At 38.3% G+C, this 27,265-nt stretch overlaps 2 protein-coding genes across 2 annotated transcripts; one reads left to right on the forward strand and one right to left on the reverse strand.

The window, feature by feature from the left end:
- The first annotated feature begins 2,173 nt into the window (after positions 1–2,173).
- On the forward strand, positions 2,174–9,774 carry LOC139461738 (transcription initiation factor TFIID subunit 11-like). Its single transcript, XM_071243196.1, has 4 exons — positions 2,174–2,537; positions 4,463–4,550; positions 7,793–7,889; positions 8,698–9,774. The coding sequence occupies exons 1-4, from the start codon at positions 2,275–2,277 to the stop codon at positions 8,829–8,831; spliced, it is 582 nt and encodes a 193-aa protein (XP_071099297.1). The 5' UTR covers positions 2,174–2,274; the 3' UTR covers positions 8,832–9,774.
- An 8,192-nt stretch (positions 9,775–17,966) lies between these two features.
- LOC139462187 (lysoplasmalogenase TMEM86A-like) lies at positions 17,967–27,164 on the reverse strand. Its single transcript, XM_071243742.1, has 2 exons — positions 27,063–27,164; positions 17,967–20,005 (listed from the first exon to the last, which is right to left on the reverse strand). Exons 1-2 carry the CDS (start codon positions 27,081–27,083, stop codon positions 19,319–19,321), a joined length of 708 nt encoding a protein of 235 aa, XP_071099843.1. The 5' UTR covers positions 27,084–27,164; the 3' UTR covers positions 17,967–19,318.
- Positions 27,165–27,265: the final 101 nt, after the last annotated feature.

Below are 27,265 nucleotides of genomic sequence, written 5' to 3' on the forward strand. Positions count from 1 at the left end.
TGGTGGGGAGGGGTGTGTGGTATAATTGACAGTTGACTATAGTTTCCCCATTATGTTTGACTAATTGTATCCCACCATGCACCGCTTGCAACAACTGCACCCCCCAAATCTCCCTGCACGCACCCCCCCTAGAAGTCTGACCGCATGGAGCAAGGATTTTATGACGCTTCGTGCGGTTTGGTCACACACCCAAACTATGCGGGGTTATTTCCCATGAAACGACATTCAGATATTTAAAAAAATATTAAAAAAATAAAAAATAACGTTTATAAGTTGTTCCCGATCCGAATCATGTTGTGTATGAAATATGCTTAATGATAAACTAATGTAGTGTTAGTACTGTTTTAGGGATTGACGCATTGAAGATTTTTACAACGTGCGCCCTTTATGATCGACACTTCTGTAAATGAAAACCAATATTGAAGTCAAATCTTTAAAAAATGGTTTAAGTGAACTGAAGGCTATGCGTGTCACTGGCTAGTCTTCTCGAAATAGCCTTCGAAAGTAGGGACATAATGTCATGTAGGTTTATGGAAACTAAGGCAAAATCAATTGCTTGGAAAACAATCAAATGCCGTGGAATCACTTGCACGTTTATTAATGATAAAATCACTTTAAATGACAAATTCATCCAGGATGAGTTTTGTTAAAAATACCCTTAAATAATAAACTAATCCCGTTTGAGCATCTCTCCTTGGGGCCTAAGCAATACTTTGATATACTTTCAACCGCTCTGTTAAGGTAGTGCTTAGGCTTAGACAGTCTTCATACCAACCTTGGAGTGAGTGAGTGAGTGAGTTGGGTTTAACGCCGCTTTTAACAGTATACTAGTTATATCACGGCGTGTCAGCTTAATGTGGGAGGAAAGTCCGATGTGATGCAGGTCTCAGACGTTTACTACTTCGGTGAAACCCACGAGCACGGGTATGGTGCTGACAAACCTAAACACATAATCGGGGCGAACCGTGATTCGAACCCACAATCATAGGTTTCTGGCGTGCCCAAGGGACGCAACTCTGCACAGCGAATCGCGGCTCCTTAGACTACTGGGCCACCCGTGCCCTCACCAACCTTGGACAAAATGGGGTTGGAAGTCTGGGGCTGTTACCCGAGGTGGGGTTCTTAGTTTAAGTGGGGTTTTAAGGTTAGGTTGGTTAAATATAGCAAATGTATACGTTAACTAATAGCATTACTTTCATTTTGTAGTTTTGCATGTTTAGGAAGTTTTTCAGACTGTACAAATAGGGTGCTCACAAAATTATTCACTTTGCAGAATAGTTTTTTTGTATCACAGATATATTCGGGTGGGAACCTTCAGTTTTGGGACAGAAAAATAAATGAAAATAACATGGAAAACGTCAGTGAATAAATTATCATTTATTGTCGAAACAGAGACCACAACTCGCACTCTTTACTAAGCTTTACGGTAGTTATTGCAAATGGGTTTCACAAGGCGTACATTACAGAATAACTGTCCATGGTCAACTGAAACAAAAAGGCCAAATTGATTTTAGTCCCACTTGAAAAACAGAAGGTAAAGAAATTTCTTTACATTTGTGCTCCCTTGACATCATTGATATAACTGCTACATTGAATTGACCTGAGTGTTTGTTTTGTTTATTCATCTTTTAATAAAGTGTGGTTGTTTACCCGGAGTTACTTTATGCCTCATTGGAATAGAGACAGTTTCAATTTGTTGGGATTTATTCAGAGAAATTACACAGAGAATTATGGATCTACGTAGGATGAATTGATTTTATATGTTCAAGAGTCTTTTAACATTATTACCCTAGGGACAGACGTAGTTATAATATCAACATTATTGATGCCTTATTCAATGACAGGTCGGAAAATGGAATCTGTAACATTTTAAAAAGATTTGATACTGATATGTATGTTAACAGGAATTAGAAATGTAAAACTGTAGTTGCATGTTTATGCTCAGATTTACACCTAGAGAATGAAACTTTGTTGCCTGTTGAGATATATTTAATACGGAACAAATCCTTTACAGAAAGAATATACACATTTTACTTTATTAAGATAAATATATCCCATGTTCGAAATTGAGTGACCAACAGAGTCTTCCTAATGATATTTAACTTATTTAAGCAGTTGTACTGACAATACTTTTATCATCTTACCCATCATTCCATAACTTCCGGTTCTTTACTTCCGATTTCCGTATTTGTCAACATTTCAGTTCAAGGAAGCAGAGAATGTGAAATTACCAGCCTCTTATTTTAGATAGTGTGAAGTAGTAGCACATTTACAATGGATCTCGGTAGTCCAATGAAAAGTGAGGAGAAAGAAATGAGCTCGCCTCTGAAGAGGAGCCATGAAGACAACCCACCAGACACAGATATATCGCCGGTCAAGTCGTCGGGCGAGACTCCGGAAAAGGAAGGGAAGCATTCAGATGGCAGATTGTCTTCGGAGTCACCGCCAGAAAAAAAGAAGAAGGTTGAAAATGAAGAAGAGCACACACATAACAAACAGAAAAAAGAAAAACAAGAGGAAGAAAGATTGAAAATGCAGTTAGTTTCTTCTATGAATCTTTAGCATTGAAAATATTGACTACCAGTACCACAGACACTTTGGAGTCATGGTCATGTCTTGACAGTAGGACCCCAAACGCGGATCTCGGTTATCTGTACCGTAGACTATATAATATATTCTGAATGTTATACCCGTTAGGAAATGTAGACCTAGCATCAAGTTGTTAATGTGCAAAGGTGTAAATTTCAAAGCTGGGTTTGCATAAAACATGTACAAATAAATATACAAAATTGCTGAAACCTGATATCATCTGTTATACCATTTCATCCTGCTCTCTTGACATCATGGACATTTTTGTGTGAAGAATAAATACAACTGAAAATTGAAAGCAGTATACGACAAGTGCATTTATTTGCACATCTTGGCTCCCATGTTTTAAAATGTATAAGAAAAGGGTACAACCTGCTTAAACACCCTGCACAGCTCTTACTTATTGTTGTGATTGATGGATTTATTTGAGAGGATGTCCCATGGTCGATCGTGTTTGGGTCGGCTGAGTTTGGAATTGTACAATGTCAGTTAACTATCTAATAAACTGCATTCCTGTGCATAATAATGAGAATTAATGAATAAAAAAATATGTATCAGTTCCCATTTATAATCCCTGTAGCCTCATGAATCAAGTTTAAAATGAAACTATTTTGAAAATAAGAATGATATAAACTGGTACTTGCTATAAACAAAAAAATACACTGCTGCAGGCTATCTTAAGTAAACAAATATTGAAAACCTCTCAACATCACTGGGCATATTCAGTGGCATTGCATATAGAAATGACAGACCACTGTGAGGAGCTTATGCATGCTCGATGACCTTGGCAAGCCTGTTACAGGGCTCCAGATAAGCTTTTGGTGTTGTGGGTATTTTACCCATGCATTTTAAAATCATTGGGTATCAGTAATTCTACCTGCATATTCAAATATGCTGTTACCCACTAGTTTTTACACATTTGGGTATTTAAGTTCAATATTTAAAAACACTATTCATCTAGACCCTGCAAACTGTTGTCGTGTGGGTTGGAGAGCTCTATAGGACTCAAAAATACCATGATACTTCCACAAGAAAGTGTGATGGCAAATGATCATGATGTAACTGTCATCGTGGAGTTTGGCAAGGTTGACGGAATGCCCCTTTATAATTTCAAAATAAGTTGCTGATTTGCTAATCTGTAATGTTCGTTGCGTATTTGATACGCTTGGATTATATTTTACACTGTATTTCTGCATTTCTGATGCGTATTTCACGCAGATACGCAGCTTATCAGGAGCTCTGCTGTTATTTAGCTGAGGTCACACTTCATTGTTTTGCCAGTGTATCTTTTACAAATTATGTCATAGGGTATTATAATAATAGTGCATGTGTATGGTGCTTTTTCCATGCTGAAAATAATGCTCGAAACTCATTATTATCGCGAATTTCAATCTCATTGGTGTATGCAACCCAAGCTGCCAAGCATTAATGCGAAGTGTTAATAGATTTGTGGTGCTAATTCTAAATGTAGGCCAATTATTGTTCGGCCGGTTTTGTTTTTCTTTGTCAATTGATCTGACACTATCTTGCTGTGAACATGATTACTGTTGAGGAGATTTGCCGGAACACTGTGAATTTATACAAATGTTGCATCGAATAGAAAATGAAAAGTATGAGCAGTGAAACCTTTCTCTAATTACAAAACCAGAAATGTCCATTGTATGGTGGCAACTTTTTTTACACAAAAAGCCTTTGTACATACTTTCTACAATACCAAAAGTTTGAAACATTAACCTGCTTCCATTTTTTTATCCACAAAGAATAAATAAGAAACACTTGCACATGTTAAGCAAAAATAACCTTGTCGATACTGTGTGAGTGTGATTAACCTTCACGTTCAGCAGCTGTTAAGTATGGTGAACAACTGTTTCAGAGTGCTGGTGTCCAACTTCTCCGAAGACCAGCTCAACAGATATGAGATGTTCAGGAGAGCTGCTTTCCCAAGAGCAGCAATAAAAAGGGTAACACACCTTCAATGTCCTGCTTATTCTGTGTACATGTTTGCAATCTCATTAAAATCAGATCTAAGTTCTCGCCGCTGCTAAACAAAGATCTGAGGACATTCCATTACAGGTCACGTCAGAACGACTTTTTGTGAACTTTGACCGACCGCTGAAATGACTAACAAGAAGTCGACATTCTTGTTCTCGAGCTTTACTGCACTCGTTTCCACCTGGCGACTTCCATTTCAGACTTCGCTTGAAAAATATGTTAACACAGTTCTCGATTAATATTTTGAAAACTGAACAAACGAACATTCTGGAATGTCTAATCTATGGTTGAGTATGTATGGAAGTGCTTCCCATGTACTGTGCAACGCCTACTTCATTCATGTGTTAATCCCACGGAAGTGAGAGATAGACAATAATTTTGATGGAGTCAGTTGTAATACCCTGTGTTAACATTTTCGAGGTTGCATAAGAAAACACATTCCGACTGTCACTTTCATGATCTGGTAAGCGACGCTTTGATTGGTCGGATGAAAGGTCATTCTGACATGATAGGATGTCCTCAGATCTCTGTTTGGCGATAGCGAGAACTAATATCTGATTTTAATGAGATTGACATGTTTGTGTATTGTGTACATGTTGAGTGACTTAGGTGACTTAGCAGATTGGGTGGTCAGGTGACTTATTAATAGTGTCACTTTACACCGACAGGGTGGACCATTGCTCATGTAACCAGTCACTGGATTGTCTGGTCCAGACTCGATTATTTACAGAAAGACATCATCTACCTGGAATATTGCTGAGTGCGGCTTTTAACATGATGTAAATTAGTTAGGCTTTGACTGCGGTGATGGTGGAGGTTTGTAATCATGCGTGGTGGAAGAAAATACAAAACTGTTCTCCTAGGCATTGTTTTTTATGCTGAGATTAAGATTAACTTAAGTTTGTTTCAAGGCGTCAATAGTGGTAATCTCACTGTTTGCCGTAAATAACAGTGAGTTGTGCAATCTACCGATCACTTCACACACTATTTTGCCGAAATATATGTTGACAATGTTGAATGAAATTTTGAAGAAAACTCGTACATTATATTACAAACATAAGCACAATGAACACGATTTTATAACCAGATAGTAAAATAATGGGATTATATTGTGTACTTCAGTTTGGATTTGTTGACTGGTGTTTCTAGTGTTACGTGACCACGGTGAGCAGTTGATAAGGGTTTTTGAGATTGTCAGTGTAAAACTATAATTAAAAATGTAAGCAAATTTTGAGAGCCATCAGTTTCTGCACGCTTCAACCGTATTAGCGCTATATTGAAGGGCTCTGTAGCAAGTTAACACTGCACTATATATTTGTGATGGAACTTTGCACACCATAAACCTTATGCAATACATGTACTGTGAGTTGTGAATTTGTCTTTTTGAGGAAGCGCACTACCGCCGATTAAACCAATGAATGATTACTTTGTTTTCAGAACTTAACCACAAAAATGGTTCAATTTTTCTTTACAAAAGTCAGCAAAAATTTCCAAGCCTTAAAATTGGACGAACAATTCTCAATCTGCTCATGATATCAATCACTGGATTGTCTGGTCCAGACTCAATCATTAACAGACCACCGTCATATAGCTGGAATATTGCTGAGTGCGGCGTTAAATGACAAACCAACTAACCAATTCTCAATCTTGTTTGACAATGTTTCTGTTTTATTATTTGTTTTATTATTAGGAACCAAATCTGCTTTGAGATCATTGGTTTTATTTGCAGTGAATACATAAGTAATGCTTGTTTATGGGAATATCATGATTATATTATTATTTGTTGTGTACTAGAGGAACATGTATGGTTAGCATCTCCTTTCCCTGAAGTTATCTCCCCTTACATGTGAACTGTTTTGAATCCACTCAGTTTCCAATTTTGGGATGTGCTTTTATCAATGGTTTGAATTCTTTTATGTTACTGATACTTTATGTACAGTTGAAAATTAAGATTAGGTGTGTAAGTATGTCAGAGTTTAGACAAGGAGAAATTTAGTAGCAGCGTTTGTCATTCTTGGCCTTTTCTGAGCGTACTTAGAGCTGGTAGTTTTTTACTTTCTTGTGATGGTACTGTAATTAATCTGATGATACAAACAGTCTTAATATTCTCACTGCTATGATTTGCATTTGTTTCTATTCAAATGTCAACACAGGATTTGAAAAAAATGGAATTTTTGGTTGTAATGTTATTCTTTTTGCTTTCACACAGTCCTGTTTTACTGGTTGCGTTGTGATCAGCGATACTTGAAGACATCTCACTGTTGGCTGCAGCTGCCATTATCCCCCATTCCTTCATTATCTATATCAAGTTGGTTTCTGTGGCAGTACTGGGAGTGTGCTAATGTGTTCAAAATACAGGTTTTATTGACAATACATATTGTTGGAAACCTTGTCTTCTTCTTCAGATTATCCTTAGATTATCTTCTTTATTTCATTGACCTTTGAGGGGCGGTCGGCTAGCCTAGTGGTTAAAGCATTCGCTTGTCACGCTAAAGACCCGGGTTCAATTCCCGACATGGGTACATTGTGTGAAGCCCGTTTCTGGTGTCCCCTGCCGTAATATTGTTGGAATATTGCTTAATGCGGCGTAAAACCATACTCACTCACTCATTGACCTTTGAATTAAAATTAAATCAAATTAAAACTTGTAGATGTTGCCACCATCCAAGGAAAATCATTTTGATTTAAACAGTACCTGTTCATGTTTTCAACAAATTGAATGATATTAGCTGTTTATCATGTTTATGTACAAAGTGTGAAGTTGTTGCTATAAATGATGTACATGGTGTACATCTGTTAGGACGACTTGATTACGTTGATTAGTAGATTATTCACAGTAGGGCTTTATCATATATCTGAAAACTTGATGCAACTGGTACCTGTAGTCTAAACAAATGTGAAAACTCCCAAGCAAGGCTACAATCATGACAAAACTTTGGTAAGTCTAGATTTCAGGAGGGGCACTGGGAAATAGCCTAGTGGTTAAAGCGTCAAAGGCCTGGGTTCGAATCCCTGCATGGGTACAATGTGTGATATGGTGATATTGCTGGAATATTGCTAAAAGTGACGTTATACCATACTCACTCACTCACTCGGGAAATGGAGACATTATCTGGGCTCCTTTCTTTTATATATTAAACGACCATGTACACCAAAAATATCAAAATAACACCTGTACAGGTTTCATGTAGATTCTGTTTTCCTGTTTCAGCTGATGCAGTCTATCACGGGATCTTCCGTCTCCCAGAACGTGGTCATCGCCATGTCGGGTATTGCCAAGGTCTTCGTTGGAGAAGTTGTCGAGTCAGGTACTGTAGGCTGGGGAAACATCCAGCGTACTTCATTGTTAGTTGCCAAAACTTGAACTTAACTATAGTCTTTGTGTCTGTGGACAAGTGACTTCAAATACAGAGTGCAGAGTTGTGTCCCTTGGGCACGCCAGAAACCTACTTGAATCCTGGTTCTCCCCAATGATGTTTCTAGTTTTGTCAGCACCTCACCCATGCTCATGGATTTCACCAAAGTGGTAACACCCATATTAAGCTGACACGTTGATATGATGGGAATACTGCTCAAACAGCATTAAACCCAACTCACTCACTCACTATATCAGGGAACAATCCTTTCAAATAATGATAACATGTCAAAACTAAAAAAATTCAACTTTCCTGCCCTGCCCTGCCCTGCCCTGCCCTGCCCTGCCCTGCCCTGCCCTGCCCTGCCCTGCCCTGCCCTGCCCTGCCCTATGAATGTCAGACCGGTACAAATTGTCCAAATGGGAATTGTTTTACTAGCAAAAACTATTTACGTACACTTATAAAATGATCTGATCATGCATATACTAAAGTTGATAGACGCTTTATCCTTACTCTAACATATAAAAGACAGAACTAATGCTTGCTTGGTAATACTTGTGGTGTTTTACCAGGGGTCCGGGTAGTTGTGTGGACCCACCCGACCAGAGTACCTTAGTTACCCGTCCCAGTCCTAGTTGGCAGAACAAAAATAATAATATTTGTGGATTAAATCCAGCTTACCTAGGACTGCCATTTGGCCTGGACTGAGTTTATTTATGGTCAGTCCCTAATTTTCACCCTGCTGTTGTGTCTGTTCCAGCACTGGACGTAACGGAGCAGTGGAATGATACTGGACCACTGCAACCCAGACACCTTCGAGAAGCGGTTCGCAGACTTAAAAACACTGGACTTATTCCTTCATCTAAGACAAAGAAAGTCTTCTTTCAGCCATGACACATGCAGGACCTTATTGGTTAATCTATGAGGAGGAACTTCAGACACTATTAAGCACATCTAGGATGGGATGTTATTTCCCCCACAACTGGTGTTGATTTTGACTCATTTGTGAAGTGTTCTGCGGAAACATCATCTTGCGTTTACATGGGAAACCAGACATAGTAGAGGATGGGACATTAGTTTTGAGAAAATAAATGTATTGATAGAAATTTGTGTATTTACAAAATAAGTACACTTAATATTAACTTCAAAATTAGACCACAAATGATTTTATTTTCTCGTGGTCGGTCACCATGGTGAGTACACAGTAATGGAGCTCTGTGTGTGTGCATGTGTGAGATTGATTGATTGAGTTATTGATTGATCCAGCTGAGTGATGGTGGAGGTGTAGGTCGACATGGAGGAGAATAATCTGTTGTGGTACTTCAGGATACCTCAGGTGCGTGTGTATGGAGTGCATGTGTAGATCCAGCTGAGTTATGGTGGAGGCGTACGGTCTACATGGAGGAGAATAATCTGTTGTGGTACTTCAGGATACCTCAGGTGCGTGTGTATGGAGTGCATGTGTAGATCCAGCTGAGTTATGGTGGAGGCGTACGGTCTACATGGAGGAGAATAATCTGTTGTGGTACTTCAGGATACCTCAGGTGCGTGTGTATGGAGTGCATGTGTAGATCCAGCTGAGTTATGGTGGAGGTGTACGGTCTACATGGAGGAGAATAAGCTGTTGTGTTACTTCAGGATACTTCAGGTGCGTGTGTATGGTGTGTGCTGAGTTATCGTGGAGGCGTACGGTCTACATGGAGGAGAATAAGCTATTGTGTTACATCAGGTTACTTCAGGTGCGTGTGTATGGCGTGCATGCGTAGATCCAGTTCAGTGATGGTGAGGCGTACGGTCTACATGGAGGAGAATAAGCTGTTGTGTTACTTCAGCTACTGGACATTGTTAGGATGGTGAAAGTCTTCTGGAAATGTATTGTTGTTTTGTCCAGAATAAACCGACTTGTGACAACATTGTGCTTCTTGATATATACTTTCTCTAGATGGTTGTGCAATCTTTGAGGTTCTTATGCAACTACTGTGTAGTGCTTGTATGTAGCATGTAAAAAGAACTTACAAGTTGCCATTGCAGCAGCGTCATCCCTGAGTACGTACAGTTGTTTGCGGTGTAGCCGCTGTTAGATGTAGCATGTAAAAAGAACTTACAAGTTGCCATTGCAGCAGCGTCATCCCTGAGTACGTACAGTTGTTTGCGGTGTAGCCGCTGTTAGATGTAGCATGTAAAAAGAACTTACAAGTTGCCATTGCAGCAGCGTCATCCCTGAGTACGTACAGTTGTTTGCGGTGTAGCCGCTGTTAGATGTAGCATGTAAAAAGAACTTACAAGTTGCCATTGCAGCAGCGTCATCCCTGAGTACATACAGTTGTTTGCGGTGTAGCCGCTGTTGTTAACAAATCAAGTTATGGTCCTCTTCTAGTGAGATAGACACCAGCTAGTGCACAGACCCAGTCACAGTATACCATCATTTCATAACTTCACTAAAAGTTGTTTTTTTGTTTTTTTGTTTAACGCCGCACTCAGCAATATTCCAGATATATGACGGCGGTCTGTAAATAATCAAGTCTGGACCAGACAATCCAGTGATTGATATCATGAGCATCGATCCACGGAATTGGGATCGATGACATGCATCAACCAAGTCAGCGAGCCTGACCACCCGATCCTGTTAGTCACCTCTTACAACAAGCATAGTAACCTTTAACAGCAAGCATGGGTTGCTGAAGATCTATTCTACCCCGGAATCTTCACGGGTCTTACTAAAAGTAGAAGCACATATTTATACACAGGTGATAGAGGGATGTAGTGTATACAAGTTTCATCAACAGGGTCTTCAGTACATCACTAAGATCACAATTCTTTTTTTTATGGTCAATGTATATCTTTACTAACATTTTGTGATGTATTAGCTGGGGAACATCAGAAAAAAAGAAGTTTTCAGACTGGTACGAGGGGTGATTGGTATGTTTTGAATCTTACACACAAGACTTTGCCTAAAGACAAAGTGTTTTATTTTTAATATTGTCCCCTTACACATTGATAAGCCTTTGCCATTGATGTTGGAGGGATTTTGTCCCAATTTCAAGGTAAGTCCTCTTGGCTGTTGAAAACGTTCTCCACAGATGCGGAGACATCATCGTTCAAGTCCAAATGAGTTCCGGTGAGAACTTTCTTCATGTTTGGGAACAGATTGAAGTCTGACATTGCCAGATCAGGAGAATATATGGGTATTGAAAGAATTCAAAGCAATCTTGTGGATTGTAGCCATGATTTGTGCACTGGAACATTGTCCTGATGGAAGAGAACACCTTTTCTCTGCTTCCCATGTCTTGTAGTCTTAATTTTATCCCGTAATTGCCACAAACGTGCAGTATTATATGCTCCGTTTATTGTCTGGCCTTTTGGAAGATAGTCCGCCATCGGCTTCCCAGAACATGGAGGCCATAACCTTTCCAGCACCTTTGCCTTCTTTGATGGTGGCGGTCAACTCCATCCACTGTGTTGATTGTTGATTGAACCCAGGTTCATCCATAGTCACAAATCGTTGCAGTATCGTCTTCAAAAACTTTTTTTTATCAGATGTCAGAAGCTTTGTACCCAACAAGTTGATACTTACATCATTGACAAAGTTTCTGTGAAAATAGAATGTCTTCTCTCCTGGGAAATGCCGACTGAACTAGCAATGTGACACACAGTCATTGAACAGTCAATCATCACCATGTTGTGGATTTCCATGGATCATATTTGGTGTTGCTGTCATCACAAGTCGTCCAGGATGGGAGTTCCCAACAAGACTCTCTCTGCATGCACTTAATTACAGTGGCAGAGGGAGGGGCATAGGGAGGGGTGGTGGACTTCCTCCCTGCATGCTACTCAAGTTTGGCTTTTTTCCAGAGGTCACAGATTTATTTTGGTATACCTCTATTAAGAATCTTGCAATTCCATCGGTTAATCCATACCATATGTGACGAAATAATTCTTTTCAATGTAGACCCCGAAAGCATGTCACTGATACTGGCACCTCGAATATTCACGCGTCACATGATCAGTATTGACCTGTCGCGTAATGAATATTGACCCGTCTGCTTGAAAACAAGATGGCATCTGAACGAACATTTCACGGTTTGCAGCTAAGTTACTGTAATGAAACAGGACAGTTTAAAGACTTTTTTCACATAAAAGTGAAAACGGCCTTGGACCACCTCAGGGGGCAGGTCATTGGTTCCTATTCCTAAAATTATCGACTGGTCAGAATTTTGAGTCAAATTGTTGTCTCTCAGCGGCTGGGTAACCCGAGTGGTCAAAGTGTTGATTTGTCAAGCCAAGGTTAGATAACCCATATCAGCACAATATATTAGAAGTCCATTCTGAATGTGCATTATACTGCTGAAATAATGAGAAGCAGTATAAAACTCTCTCACTCTCCTTGGGTCTAAATACTGATAAATCATTCTACTGAAAAGGACTGCAGAAAGGGAAACTTGGTTCTTTGTTGTGAACTGAGGTCTGTGTAAATGCCGACAGCATATTTATTTTCTTGTGTTAGTGCCCTCGACAGCCTTTGGAGTCGATGGCAGTTGGCTAGCCCGACACCACTAAATTCAAGAAAAGCTACAATGATAGTTGTCCTCATTGACTAGTTGTATACCAGCCATAAATCTGAACCAGTGCTCAAGCTTCAAAGGGGCAATCAGGTAGCCTAGTGGTCAAAGCGCTTGCTCGTCACGCTGAGGACCTGGGTTTGATTCCCGACATGGGAACGTGTGAAGCCCATTTCTGGTGTCACGCACCGTGATATTGCTGGAATATTGCCAAAAGCCATGCAACACCATCCTCTCACTCACTCACTCACTCACTCACTCACTCAAGCTTCAAAGGGAAAGAAAGATTTGATGTGACAAACACTTCCTTTACAAAGTGTTACTGAACTTGACAGTAATACTACCAATGTTCCTTTCTGGAAACCCCTATCTTTTGTAGATCTTTAACATATGACAGACAACAAATCATTTGATAGGATTATTATTTTTATTCAATTCTCCCTCGGTATACATACATGTGCTTGGTGTGGAAGATAAACAACACAAAATTACAATATCTTGTCTGAGGGGTTGGACCTGGCGTAAAGGCATATGGCCCTGGCTTAAATGTATATATGACAGAATTCAAATAGTTTGTTATCCCTGACAACAGAGGTGTGGCGAGTAAGACTCCTTTGAATATTTCACATCAAATATCTGGATTTGCTCATCGAAAAAGAACTTAATCACAGGTGTTGGGTTTGCAAGAGAGAAGGGTCATTCACCTTTCACAGGCATCTGACACCTCAGTTCAACCAAATTTTTAAATATTTGAAGAGAACAGAAAGCACACATTTGTAGCAACTGTTCAAACACCCAACACGGCACAAATGATACGCAGTGTACACAGTCAAGTTTTTCTCCGTCACAAATTAAATGAATCATTGATGAGAAAACTATACTACTCAAAACAAGATAAGGATCATCTGATCTTTCATGCAAGATAGATAATATAGTAATAGTAATATGAAAGCAGGTGACCCTTAACTTCCTTTGAGTAGTATAAAAGCTTGATATCAATGTATTTTCAAGATGTGTAGTTAATTAAGAAAAAATACAAGATTACCATGTAGGTATCTCACCCTTCTGGAAAGTGTTCAAGTCTACGAACCTGTCTTCGATCTCTTTCTATAAACTCATGCATGTTATAATTTTAAGAATTTTATAATTATGTGTACTTTTCATAGAACATTGAAACCCCAGATACATTCACCTATTCATTCTGACCAACATTTGCCAATATTGACCTTATCCTTTGAGTATAGCTAGCCTTAGTTCTGGCAACATGTTTCATCACAGTCAGAAACTGAGATTGTATTCGATGCAGGTCTTTTCCTTCAAATTTACATATTTGGGTCAACAGGAAAATGAGAGCCATACCAGTTCATAATAATAAATATAAGTACAAATTTTTAATGTTCATCTATATGCATTCATGTTAAACTCACCACTACACTGAAAGCCCATGACACAAATTACGATTGTCAGCAATGGTAATATCACTACATTCCTCACATGGTACATGTCTGTTCCACGCCAGGGCTAGGGTCCCAGCAATGTTGAAAGGTTTCTCAAATTTATTAGGTGTTGTAAAAAGTTACAAAAAGAAGTAAATACACCAGTTTGTGTTGCTATTTATTTCCTGCTCCAACATTAACAGAATATTATAATACAGGAGTATTTCAATACATACATCCATCTCAGACAAAACACACACACACACACCATAGTGGAGCCATCTCATCTCAAACAGTCCTGGTAGGCCACACTTATTTTTATGCTTTGGTTTATGGATTGATAACCTGGTTGGAAAAAAAAGAAATCAGATTATTTTTTAGTCCTTCAAGAATGTTTTCTGAATATGTTAACATGTACATACTCTTGCATTTTAACATATAGGATGGATTTTTTATCGTGAACATGTTAGTAAGCCTTAGACAGAATGAAAACTTTTCATTATAAGTATTAGAGTGGTGGATCCGTAAACCAATTCGTAAATAAAGTATCGCCTTGTATTGGAGATGCATTGGTCAGACTCAACAGAATTGCCAGATATGATAATCTCATTAATCAGGAGTGAGTGAGTGGTTGGTTGAGTATAGTTTTACGCCACTGTTAGAAATATTTCAGCAATACCACGGCGAGGGACACCCGAAATAGGTTTCACATACTGTATTCAGTGTTTGATAAATTGCCAGGCCACCACCAGGTCCCACTTGCACAAAGCGATCTTAGTGCTAAGATGATCGTAACTCGCTAAGATTGCTTTGTACAAGTGGACCCAGGACCTATGGACTTTAGAAGCTGCAGGCCCTGACTGAACTCTTCAGGCCCTCGTTTGAAACTGCTGCTTAGTGTGATAAATGAATCGACGTAAATTTACTGTAGGCCACAAAAACTAATGACAATAGACACAGTGAGCTCTTCCTTACCATAGCATGTGAAACAGGATGATTCTGAATGGACAACTTCACATGAATAGGACTAATATTTTTAGTCCACTGGTCCTTATAATAACATATAGCAAATCCCTTAAAAATGGTCTTTAGGATACCTTAACTTTTGAGCAGTTTGGCAAGGACTACAGGACCAGCGCCAATTTCTGATGCTGCTATATAAGTGAGTCTGTCCTTACATAACATCAACAAATAATAGTTTTAGATCAGGATCCTAAGTTCATAGAGGTGACGGCCTAGGGTCGTGACCAGTGACATTTCCAATGTTTGGAGACAAGGAGCATTGGTGAGATCGGCATCCACTGTTACCATAATGCCAGTACTGTCATGATAACACTTGCATTGTTGTTGCAGAAGAGTATATATGTACAAAAAGGGCTTCTTGTAGACTGCTCAAATACCAAGTGATACTGTGAGAAAAAACATATTTGTCTATCAGCACAAATATTAGTTGTGAAACAATATCTGATAGAATAAAAAAATGTTTGTTTTTCACCAGAATCCAAACAATATTCTATGCAGGCCATTGTAAATTCACTTATAGTTAATTGACTGTAACCATTGAAGCAAATACACAGTTCATCTACAAGAAGCAAAATAATGTCCACCTGGACTGGCAAGCTAGACATTGTCTATTCTACGACTAGATATAAACCAACCAAATCAACATAACCATTACTAGCACTAACATACAAAGTTAAAATTGTAACCATGGAAACATTTCAAATGTGACATGCACAAAACACAACTTATTTTCCCTACACCTCTAATGCCAATTTTTGTTCTGGGTGTTAGTGCAAGGGACCATCTCACAAAACCCAGTATAAACTAATTGCCACACAACCATTGGAGACTTGTGTGTTTCACAATGCAGCAGTTTCAATAACTGTCAATTTTCAACTGGCTTTGAAACCAGAAAATGCAAAATGTTGTTTTGTGAGATTGTCCATCGACTTCTTTGGTTGACAAGTGATAGTTATCAAGAGAGACAAGGACATAAGAAACATTCAACCAAAATGTTCAAAAACACAAAATTAAGATTTTAGCATGGTCCCTGAACAATACAAGCTGAAAGGAGCATCTTCGAATGTGTTTTTTTCCATCAAAGGGACAATGTACAACATTGTGTTCTATAATAAATATCAGAAAACAGAATACAATGAAATGTTTGAAAATGTCAGCAACTGTACGTTGGTCAGGAAAATTTGTATATATCATATGTTGAGCATCGATCCAAAACAAGCCTTGTTTTTTCTACCCATCTTTGCAACATATTTTTTATACTTAAGAAATAAAATGCCAATTTAAATGTCATTGACCAAAAAGAGAATAAAATATGAAAAAGTTCATCGATCCGGAGAACAAATCAATGTCATTTTGAGAAGAACATGAAGGACTTGACCAAGAAACAGATTTCTTAGAATCTGTATCAAGCGTCCATTACCAGTGTTTGGAAGACTTACTTTGAAGCCTTAACCATTTTTAACATGCAAAAAGCAACCAAAGCAGATCTGGCTTTAGCCAACACTGCAATTGTTGGTGCTGAATAGACATATTTATTAAAAACACAAACAAACATGGACATGGTTCCTGAGGGCAAGGACATAAACAGAATAATATTCCTGAAAATAGTTTACACAAACTACATAATATATAAACACATACAATGGCGATCTAAACTGGTTTCCGAATTTGAAAAATCACACTAATATGAAGTGCGTCTTTGTAGAAATTTGTGTGTTTGATAAATTATCATGTCTAAAAATGATTCATGTTCTTCGAAATACATATTTTCCATGGTAAAATAACAGAACCAAAAGTACCCAGAGTACAAGAATGTACATCATTCAACAACCGTCTAGCACTAAAACACAAGAAAAACACTAATCAAATGCTGTCTGGATAAGTATTGCAAAAACATAAATAAGAAATTCACACGTGAAAGATCTGGTGTATTAAAATCATAAATATGTTAATGGTTCCACAAAATCACAAAGAAACATTTCAACAAAACTTTGCATTGTGTATGCGTGAGGAAAAGCTATGTCAGAGAAAAAAAAATCTTCAACATGACATAGACATAAGCTAGATTCAAATACAAGCAACGGGATCTAGCTTGGCAGACGTCACAAGAATACAGTCAATATCAGTACAATTATGATTGTTGTCCCTATCCTACAGATGTATGTATGGCAGCTACAGCTATTTACATTCAACATCATGGACACATTTCTCCATGAAAGCTAAAACAGTATCTCAATGGAACATAAAACAAAGTTTCAAAACATCTGAAGTCCTCCGATACCGACGCTCTGAACCCACTGCCAAAGCCATAGTGATGGAGACTAAAATATATCAACCTGCATCTTCCTGAGGCAAGGGAGTTAACCGACTATAAAAGTCCAGATTTGGAAAATATCTGTTGCTGCTAATTTGATAGTACAAATGCTTTGCAAATCCTGCCATTGACTGAAATCTGCAGGGCAGTTAAGAACCCGGATGTTGATTTCATTAGATTTTGTTTGTTTGTTGTTAAACGCAGCACTCAGCAATATTCCAGCTATATGACGGCAGTCTGTAAATAATCGAGTCTTGGTCAGACAATCCAGTGATTGATATCATGAGCATCGATCCACGCAATTTGCACCGATGACATGCATCAACCAAGTCAGCGAGTCTGACCACCCATTAGTTCAGCCAAAATATAACTCCATAATTCCAGCCTAGTTTGTCAAGGGTGGAAACTGGACTTTCATAGTCTGTTAACTCCCCTGCCTCGGGAAGATGATCTACCAGTTATTGGTGAACATGTGTTCATACTGCTTATAGGCACCTTGGAAGATTTTGATGTTGCAAGGAATAAAACAATGTTGTCTGAAGTTAACTACAGTGATCCCTCGATATACCGCTGTCATCAGGGTCCAAGAAACTGACCCCGCATTCTAGGATGTGAATGTGCAGATACTGAATGGCCTGGTTCAGTAAAATATAGACTTGCAGATCATTACACCAGGAAATCAAATAAATGTCTAGAATCTAAATTCATTGTTTTCAAGCACCATGTCACTTTGTCCTACATCTAGATACTCTCAATAAATTCACTTACAGCTAATGGATGTAACCAACTTCAGTTGCTTGTGCACTGAAAATTTACATTTAAGAAAATAATCTGTGAAATTCTGAATCCAAGTTATCATATGATATGAAGATTAGTTAAGATTAGAAACAGCATACATTCAGTTGGTAAGTTTGTGCAGGAATAACCTCTCAATTAATCAACAAACTTCAAAATTCCTTTCAACATAAACATGTTAATTCTCAGTACATTGATACAACCATTGATACAAATCTTAATGCTAATTGTACATGCCATGAAAAACCTGGAGGATGTATGCAAGATGTCGGAACAGAGGCTACATCACTGTTTTTGAAGTTTAAGTATATAGGCTTAACTGGTTGACTAACTGACAGCACATTCCGGCACAACCTTGTGGCAGAGTATGACTAGTAATATCATGACTTATCGCACCATCAAAGCTCGCCCACCCAAAAAAGGCAGAGTGGCCTAGGAAAGTTAAGTGTCATCAGAGATCACCGGTGGCGTCAATGCCATTGGATTTGAATGGAGAGACGGGATCTTCATGACTAAATGTGAACACATTATCATTGCCCTCCCAGTCAGTTCCCACTATCATATCTACACCTGCATTCAAATAAAATTATGGGGACATTTTAATTTGTTTCATTGCATGTATTGAAATAACCATCCCAAATAGTTGACTTAAAACATGTCCTACTTTATCAAGGTTAAAAAAATAAAAGAATTGGTTCTCAGGCAATGACTTGTGGGCGGTGTTTTTTTCCTCTATTTTTCTTGTTCAAACTAGTATGTAACCAAATATACAGTTGTGTACCATCAACATGGGAAAAAGCCTCCTTACATAAACAAGCATACAAACTCCTATTGCCGACATGACCATAACACAAGATGCACAGTCAACTAGTGCGCATGTAAAGGGAAGTAACTGTGTGCTATATTGGATCGCATTGTTCTTAAGTATTAGGATTCTTTAAATTGTTTTTTTTAAATGAAAAAAACGAAACTTGTGGCAGACTTTATGATGATGCGGGCAGTGCCTGAGAACCAAGACTATTATTTTTTTAGCCCAAATTAGTTAACAAATCTATCCATGTCATTGCAAAGCATAATTAAAAATTGTTCCCCTCAATGAAGGTGGCTTGTCTTAGTTGAAGTGAATGTATGCTTGGGTTCATAAAGACCTGTGTTTTCTTTAAACCATATGTTTTTTAAAAAATAAGCTCCACCCTACTTTTAAATATGTGGTTTTGAGATCCAGTGGCGCCTTTTGATTCTGAACAGCCGAGTTTAATCAACATTCATCAACTCCTCCAAGGGACTATCCACCACTGACAGGGATATTCCAAACTGAGCCGCATAATATGTCACCATGATAATAGGATGAGCAAACGGAACTGGTCGCACAAATTTGTCAACAGCAATGGTCAAGTCCGATATCATGAAACATATGGCACCAGCACAGCTGCTAAGCTTGGTCCACGTCCATAGATCGTCGAAGAATCGGACCCGAGCCACGGCCCGCCACCCCATGATGCTGATGAGGACGAGGTAGCCGCCCACCATGTACATCAAGATGCCCTCTAGGCTGGTCTGGAGGTGGTAGAAGATGACGCCCGACAGAACGGCAAACACCGTGCCAGCATACGGGTTGAAGGGACGCCAGCCGAATGCTCGGGCGTACTGAAGTTGGGCGAGAGCGAACATGATGATGCCGGCTTCAAAATATGTCTTCTTCCATACGAGGAATGCATCTCCGAAACAGGACAGGACGAGGCCGATGAGGATGCGGCGGGAGTAGCGGTAGTACTCGGAGAGGTTCATCCCATGCATCAGCACAAACAGGATGAGGGAGATGATGGGCAGGAGCTTCACGATGCAGAAGAAAATGGAAGATCGCTCCTCATCGCCAAACAATACAAAGTATATTGCCACTGTTTTGAAGAAGGGCACCAGCTTGGGCCCAACACTCTTGAGCTGAAAGTAGATGGAAAAGAACAATGTATACATGAAGACTAGTGGATTAGCATGGAACACTTAATAATTGAAAATTGAATTACTGAGGTGAGGTGAGGTGAGGTGAGGTGAGGTGAGGTGAGGTGAGGTGAGGTGAGGTGAGGTTAACGTCGCGTTCAAGATTGTTGCACTTGTTTAACATGGATACCCTATTCAGACACAGTATAGTGATTCCAAGCTGACCAGTCCTTGTTTCATCTCTTTAATGCTGAGCACCAGGCAGGGTAACAAGAAGTACCATCTTTTTTAATGTCTTTTGGTATGAGGCAGTAAGGGATTGAACCACCTACCTTCCGCTCTCTAGGCACACGCTCTATCCCCTAGACCACTGAGGCGGTTTCACACAGTTTCATAAAATATTAAAAAATGACAAAGTAGAGTTAATTTATGGATAACAACTTCTTTATTTACTGTAAAGGCAACGTTTCGGTATAGATCCTTATACCGATGTCAAGCAAGGCTTGATCATAAATTATCTTTACTTTGTCATCTGTCAACTTCTTAATAATGCATATCAAACAATTTAATAAAAATATGAACAAGACTTATGAGGCGATAAGTTAAAAGCAGAGATTTCCTTAGAAATGTCCTTAGGGGTTGTCCTTAGATAAAAACAACATATCCGAAAACCCTCTAGCACTAATTCTTCCTGCCTATTTCGATGAATCCGTTGACTAATAGTCTTGATGGGTTTGCCCATTTGTTTCCTATTACAACTTGAATATAATATTTTGAAATATCTTTTCTAATACCAAACAAAATCCAATATTAAATAGAAACAGAAAAAAGTCTTGACCTTGAAACAGTTTAGTACTTCCAGCTGCTCGGCCTTCCTTCCAAGCAACTGTACGTGACCCCCAGAACATATTGACATGAGCAAATGTCAAGAGAAGACACAAGGTCACCTTGTCCTGGTCCAGCTTGTCAGTAAGATCGGATGAATGTATCAGATTGACTTTCTTAGCTAACACGGCCCACGTGTTCCGATACAAATACATGTTTATAATGATGCTGATGATAAGAAATAGGCAATAAACTGTTTATGATTCTGAACAGGGATGATAAACAGTGGCCGCATGTGTTTAACTATTTATGTCAATGACTGCTGAAGATGGCGATGCAGTAACACAAAACAGGGGTCCATGTCTAATGCCAACAGCTCGATGTTATTTGTTGGGAAATGAGATTGTGTGACTTCACACCATTTCTAACCGTTCACTAGTTCTTGTAAGGCAGTATGATAATGAGGATGATGTACACTCTAAAATAATGTAAACACAAAAGGTTGATTTAAAAAAAAAATTGGACAAAATAAAAAAAAAGAATCCCATATAAATACCTTAACTCTTGGCCTGTTTGTCATCCCTTATACATTGTTATAAGTGTTGCGGTTACCAGCCCTGTTTATCTGGACCCCTCCTTTATTTAAACCATCTGTTCAACTGAATGTCTGAATCAGAGTTACCTCCCATGCCTTTGTACCGTCAGATCACATTCTTGAGCAAATATTGTGGTACCTTTGGTATTACATGAACATGTGGCTTGTAATAACTGAGATACCATGTCAGTATGATTACTTTCAGGTCACAACAAAATGCAAATAGCGAATAAATTGATTAAACCAGGTAATGGTTGTGCATCCTTGTGTTTCTTTCATGCAAAAGGATTAGTCATCCAATGTTGGATGCTGAGATTCAATATTAAGAAAAACTGTTGATCAATGATCAGTGATCATGCTTAAACTAAAGTAACCATTTGGGTCATACAACATGGCGATCCTGATCCTAAAACCAGTCTTCACGTTCATGAGCAATTTTCATATACTTGTAATCATGGGAAAATTTAATGTTTCAATTAACATAACATTTGCTACTTTGTGTGTTTTACAATCAGGCAGATGAAAATAAACAGAGAATATTTAGTGTTGGTTCTGGTCAGAATCAGCTATGAAAATAAAATTTGAAAGTCTTGCTTAATATTTAGATAATGAGTAATTAATTGAGCGTTGTTTAATGCAACCATTGTTTAATCACTCCCTCATTAAAAGAAAATGAGAAATGACCTTCCACAGGAAGCCCTGGTTACCATCTGGTCGCAGAGAATAATGAGGTTAACACAATAGCTCAGTTTGAAGGGAAGGGGGATATATTTAGACACCGTGCTGACCACCGTTGTGGCAACAATAGCCTGGCAGACATGGCTGTTCTCCAGTGAGTCAGAGACTATTTCCATCTTGTTTGTACTACTTAATTGAACCCGACATACATAGACATGATGACATTTCATAATGTCTTCCAAACAGAGCAAGTAATGGATGGCAATATGAGGCTGTATCAAGAAGTTCGGACAAATTAGTAGCCATACAATAATAGGTGGATCTTAATTCAAGTCAGAGTGAGTGAGTGAGGTTTTCAAGCCACTTCTACCAATAATCCAGTCATTCTGATTTGACAATAGACGACCAATCAAATACTCATGATTGAGACAAGTTGTCTTGTCATCAGTGTTTTAGTTGACTTTTCAAATACAACCAGACCATGTTATAGCATGATGACTTCTTTCCATCTTTTCATTTAGAATATTTCTCTTCTAGCACTTCTAATCCTATTAAAAATATCAATGGATCAACGAGGCCCTCTTTTTGAATAAGAACCTATGCCAAAGTCAGAAGAGGCATTCTGATTTGTTGTTGATTTCAAGCTTGTGAATGAGAGGAATTCTTTGCTATGGTACTGATAAGGGAGATAGAGAAAGTGATGCACTTTTGTTTGTTTGTTTGTTTGTTTGTTTAATGCCGCACTCAGCAATATTCCAGATATATGACAACGGTCTGTATATAACTGAATCTGGACCAGACAATCCAGTGATAGACATCACGAACATCGATCCACGCAGAAGGGATACGATGACATGCATCAGCCACTTCAGCGAGCCTGACATCCTGTCACCTCTTACGACAAGCATAGTCGCCTTTTAGGACAAGCATGGGTTACTGAAGACCTTTTCTACCCCGGATCTCCACAGGTCTGCTACGGAAGTGAGTGTGTACAGGGTACATATCATATTATGTAGATATAAGATACATTGGATAATCGTGGATGATGACAGGGAACTTGAGAAATAGGTCCAACAGTTGGTACCCATGTGGGGAATCAAACCCCAGCCCTTCACGTGAAAAGTGAATGCCTTAACCACTTCACCACCCAATCGCCTCTACAAGCCACATGCCAAGTATACATAGGTCAATCTGACAGTAGTTCCCATCAGTATTCAAATTTGATAGAGGTCATGGGGTCCATGAAGTTTGTTCCTGAAGCATATGAACAGGTTAAATTTTAAACTTTATTCATTGGGGTTGTGACAATCTTTTATTTTCATGCTTAATTTCAAACCCTGCTATAGCTGTGATGATCACAGCATGTGACAGGGGATAGTAAGCATGATGAAGCGCTCGGTTATTTGTAAGGGTGCGAGGTATTCTCGATATTTCGGTAAATTGAAGTCCATTCTTTCCATGATACGCATCACAATATTATGTTTTAATACACGAAATATTGTTTGATTTTTATCATGGGTTTAATGTTATACACCTGGAAAATACACGTACATTTTAAATGTGGAGTTCGTCTGTGGCAGTGGTGTAACACCAAGTCATCACTGTCCTGGAGTGTGCATCCCTGTGTATTTATTAAATGAGGAAACATCATGCTGTTCCAGCATCTTGTTTTGTTCCATTTATGAACATCAATTCCTGCACTGATGTTTCAAATTGCGTTTGATTTCAAAATTTTGAATTGTACAATATATTATGATACATATCACAGTACAGCCTTCTGTATTGTAAAATATTGTATTACACTTTAAACTTCCAATACCCATTCCATAATTTGTCAGTTACTGAACTGGGGAGTCAGTGAACAACATTAACATATGGTGAAGTAATCCACGGGTTAAATCTCATAATTTCCTGTTTGGGTGAGTTACATCTTTTCTTGATTATGTGAGTGACATTTCCTCTCATGAATAATTAAAAATCAATAAAAAGGTCTGGGAATGATCCTAGTTGCTTAACATCACATGTCTGGAGAAGATTGTAATCAAACTGTGCAATACTTTTTATCTACAAAAAGTAAACAACTGCATTTACTTGGGCAAGATGCTGTTCACAGAATATACAGAATATAGTGCCATCAGGTCTATGAAATTGGAAAATCAAGTGATGACATAATTAAGACAGGAAGATCTAATTATTGTAGATAAATGTCCGGGTCAGATTATACACAGATTCTATTTAACATGTTAACAATAACAATTTAACACAAAAACAACAAAACCTGACTGGAAAAAGTAACAACAGTGTATAGTAATTCATTGCCATGTTACAAAATACATTTATAGGACAAACAACCACTGAATTCCTCAACACAGATGTCATCAGTCAATGTAATTCACACAGTCACAAGGCAGTTCAAAGTCCACCTGTTGTGAGTGAATCAGGTCATATGACTGACGCAGTAAGTCATGTGCCGGGAAATTCAACAATAGGTGCATAAAAGGAGGGGGCTGTGGGGGCTTAAATGTCATCCAGTCCAGCCAGCGATTATCTTGTGGAGTACTGTCTGAATATGTCTTATCTCTCTACAAACAGAGACAATAAGGACAAATAATTAGGTCAAAGTAAAGATTTTGACCTTGTTTGAGCATATCTAGTTTCTTGATTCACTGCCAGATGATACACTGCTTGGTTAGTATCAATATTGGTTCTGAATCAACTGGAAAATTAGAATGTAAACATTTACAGGAATTTGCGTAACATGTACAAAATATAAAACAATTTATTTATTGCTAATTATTCAAGCAATGCCAGCTTTTACTTTTCAAGAAGCAGACAAGGACGATAACAAGTAATAACAACTGAGTTGATAAGAATACACGACAAAATTAGAAACATATTCACGATTTCTCGTAAATTGCTTAAAAATACCAAAAATACAGAGGAGATCAATTATCATATTTACATATACAGCACTTGCATATGGGGCCTCACCAGCTCCTAACTATCTTTCTATAACCCTGACAACACAATGATAATAACTAAACTCCTAATTTCTAAATTTTCTAATATTTGCTGTCTGTAAACTTAAATGTTACAAAGATTCAAAGACCAAAAAATGTCCAATTTGTTTGCAGCATTCTAGGGGCTCTAGATATTATTTCTTATTCAAACAAATTTACAGGTAGCACTTTTGTTATCAACCCATGATGTATATTAGGATGATGTAGTTTAAACCTTTATGTGTATCTTCATTTCCTTAGGTTTGACATACTTAATAACTCTGGAATGTACTGTCTAGTCTTTCTCGCTCCATAAAATATGAATTATGGGAAAACAGCGAGGTTCCTCTCATTCCTGTCATGTACTCTCTGTCCTAATGTTCAAATTAAACCTTGACACGCATACAGCCTTGGTTCTATTTTGGTCAATCTCCACACTTACACAACCCTGGATGAAAACACACAACTATGAAAGTGACAGATGACTGATGACAAGCGTGACATGGCCATATGTCAAAACTTGGACCAGGGGTGACTTTTATATCAGAAAATGAACTGTACGTGTCACTAGTAAGTGTTGAAAAACATCACCCCATTGTTCATGACATGCTCTCATTGCTCTAACTTTGAAGTTCTGTTTTAATTAAAGAATGAACATGTTTCTAACATTCATTCAAGTTCAATAAAATCAAAAGTAAGTACCCAGATGTCAATAGCTTTGGTAACTCAAAACAAACTGGATGTCATGTATATCATCACATGACACAAACTGTGTGTCCAATGAACAAGTTTTTTAATCACGACATACTGCAGCCCTTTAAACAGACAAATACTTTTTTATATTTGATACATGATGAGGTTAAATGGTGTCACCTTATATGAGTTTGAAAATAATTGCCAATAATGTAATATGAACGAAGCATACACACCATCAAACAGGTGACATGTTCCCTAATGAACTAGTGGGTCTTACAAATCAATAGCAACCGACTCTACACCATAGAAAGGCCAAGAATTCAAAGCAATCATATGCACAATACAAAGATCCAATCCATATATACATCCTGTCGACATAAGAAATACTCTCTATTCAGCTGAGGTGCTTTAAAGTAATAACATACATGCAATTGCTGGATTTGTAAAAGTTTTGATGTAAACTGCCAGCATATCAACTGTTAGGGAGACTATCCAAAGAAGGTGACAAACACGAACTGAACCACAGATTACTTCATCAACACTTCCTAAGATAGAAACCTGTGTTAAAATCATCATAATATATTGAGCTCATTATCCGGACAAAACTGGTACATCTGTTGCCTTAAAATCAACATTGTACACCCACTGATGTGGAAAAACAAATGAAATAATGTATTCATGTGAGACATATTGATCTAATAGGGGCTTAATCCTGAGGTAAACATGTATTTCGTGCCAACAAACGATTTACGATTTGTAGGTCAGTTTGTCACGTGGGCTGACACAGTTTTCTTCTCGTGGGAAAGATTTTCTCACTTACAGCGAAATGAGATGGCGTTCTTTCATCAAATACTTAAACACAGACTACCAAAACATAATAAAGATAACCGAGAATATTCAGTATCAGGCTTCTCCAGCGCCATTTTCTTCTAACCTCTGAAGTTCAGCGTTGTCTTTGTTTCGACATTATAACAGTAAAATCTCAATTCCGCCAAATATACGAGAGCAATCGGTTTTCACGTGTGCAGACAAAGCTGATGGCTGCTTTGTAAAGTAAACAGTACTTGACACGAACAACATAAACACACACAGTTAATATTCATGATGATAAAAGAAGATGTTTGACAGAATTTCTGGGATGGAATATCTTGGTTTGATGTAAACAACTTCTAGAGCGTATGAGCTCCTTGTACAGACGGAGAGACAATGTGGTGGACGTCGTCATCATACGGATGTAATTACAAGAGGACATTGTTTAGAAACTTACCACAGTCAGAGGTTTTGTCATCTTGATTTGCGAACTTTGAAAAGCAGCTATCTGTCACGCATTTCACAAAGCAATATCAGCTGGACTTGTTTACATCAGCATACTATATTTAGTCAGCTCGTGACGTCACAAACAAAACACGTGCACGTGTACGAAAGGCAATTTTATTGGTCGAAGTGTTGTGAAGTGAACCAATCAAAGAT

Source organism: Haliotis cracherodii, unplaced genomic scaffold (genome assembly GCF_022045235.1).
Source record: "Haliotis cracherodii isolate W230 unplaced genomic scaffold, xgHalCrac1.p SCAF_15, whole genome shotgun sequence".
Taxonomy (NCBI): Eukaryota; Metazoa; Mollusca; class Gastropoda; order Lepetellida; family Haliotidae; genus Haliotis; species Haliotis cracherodii.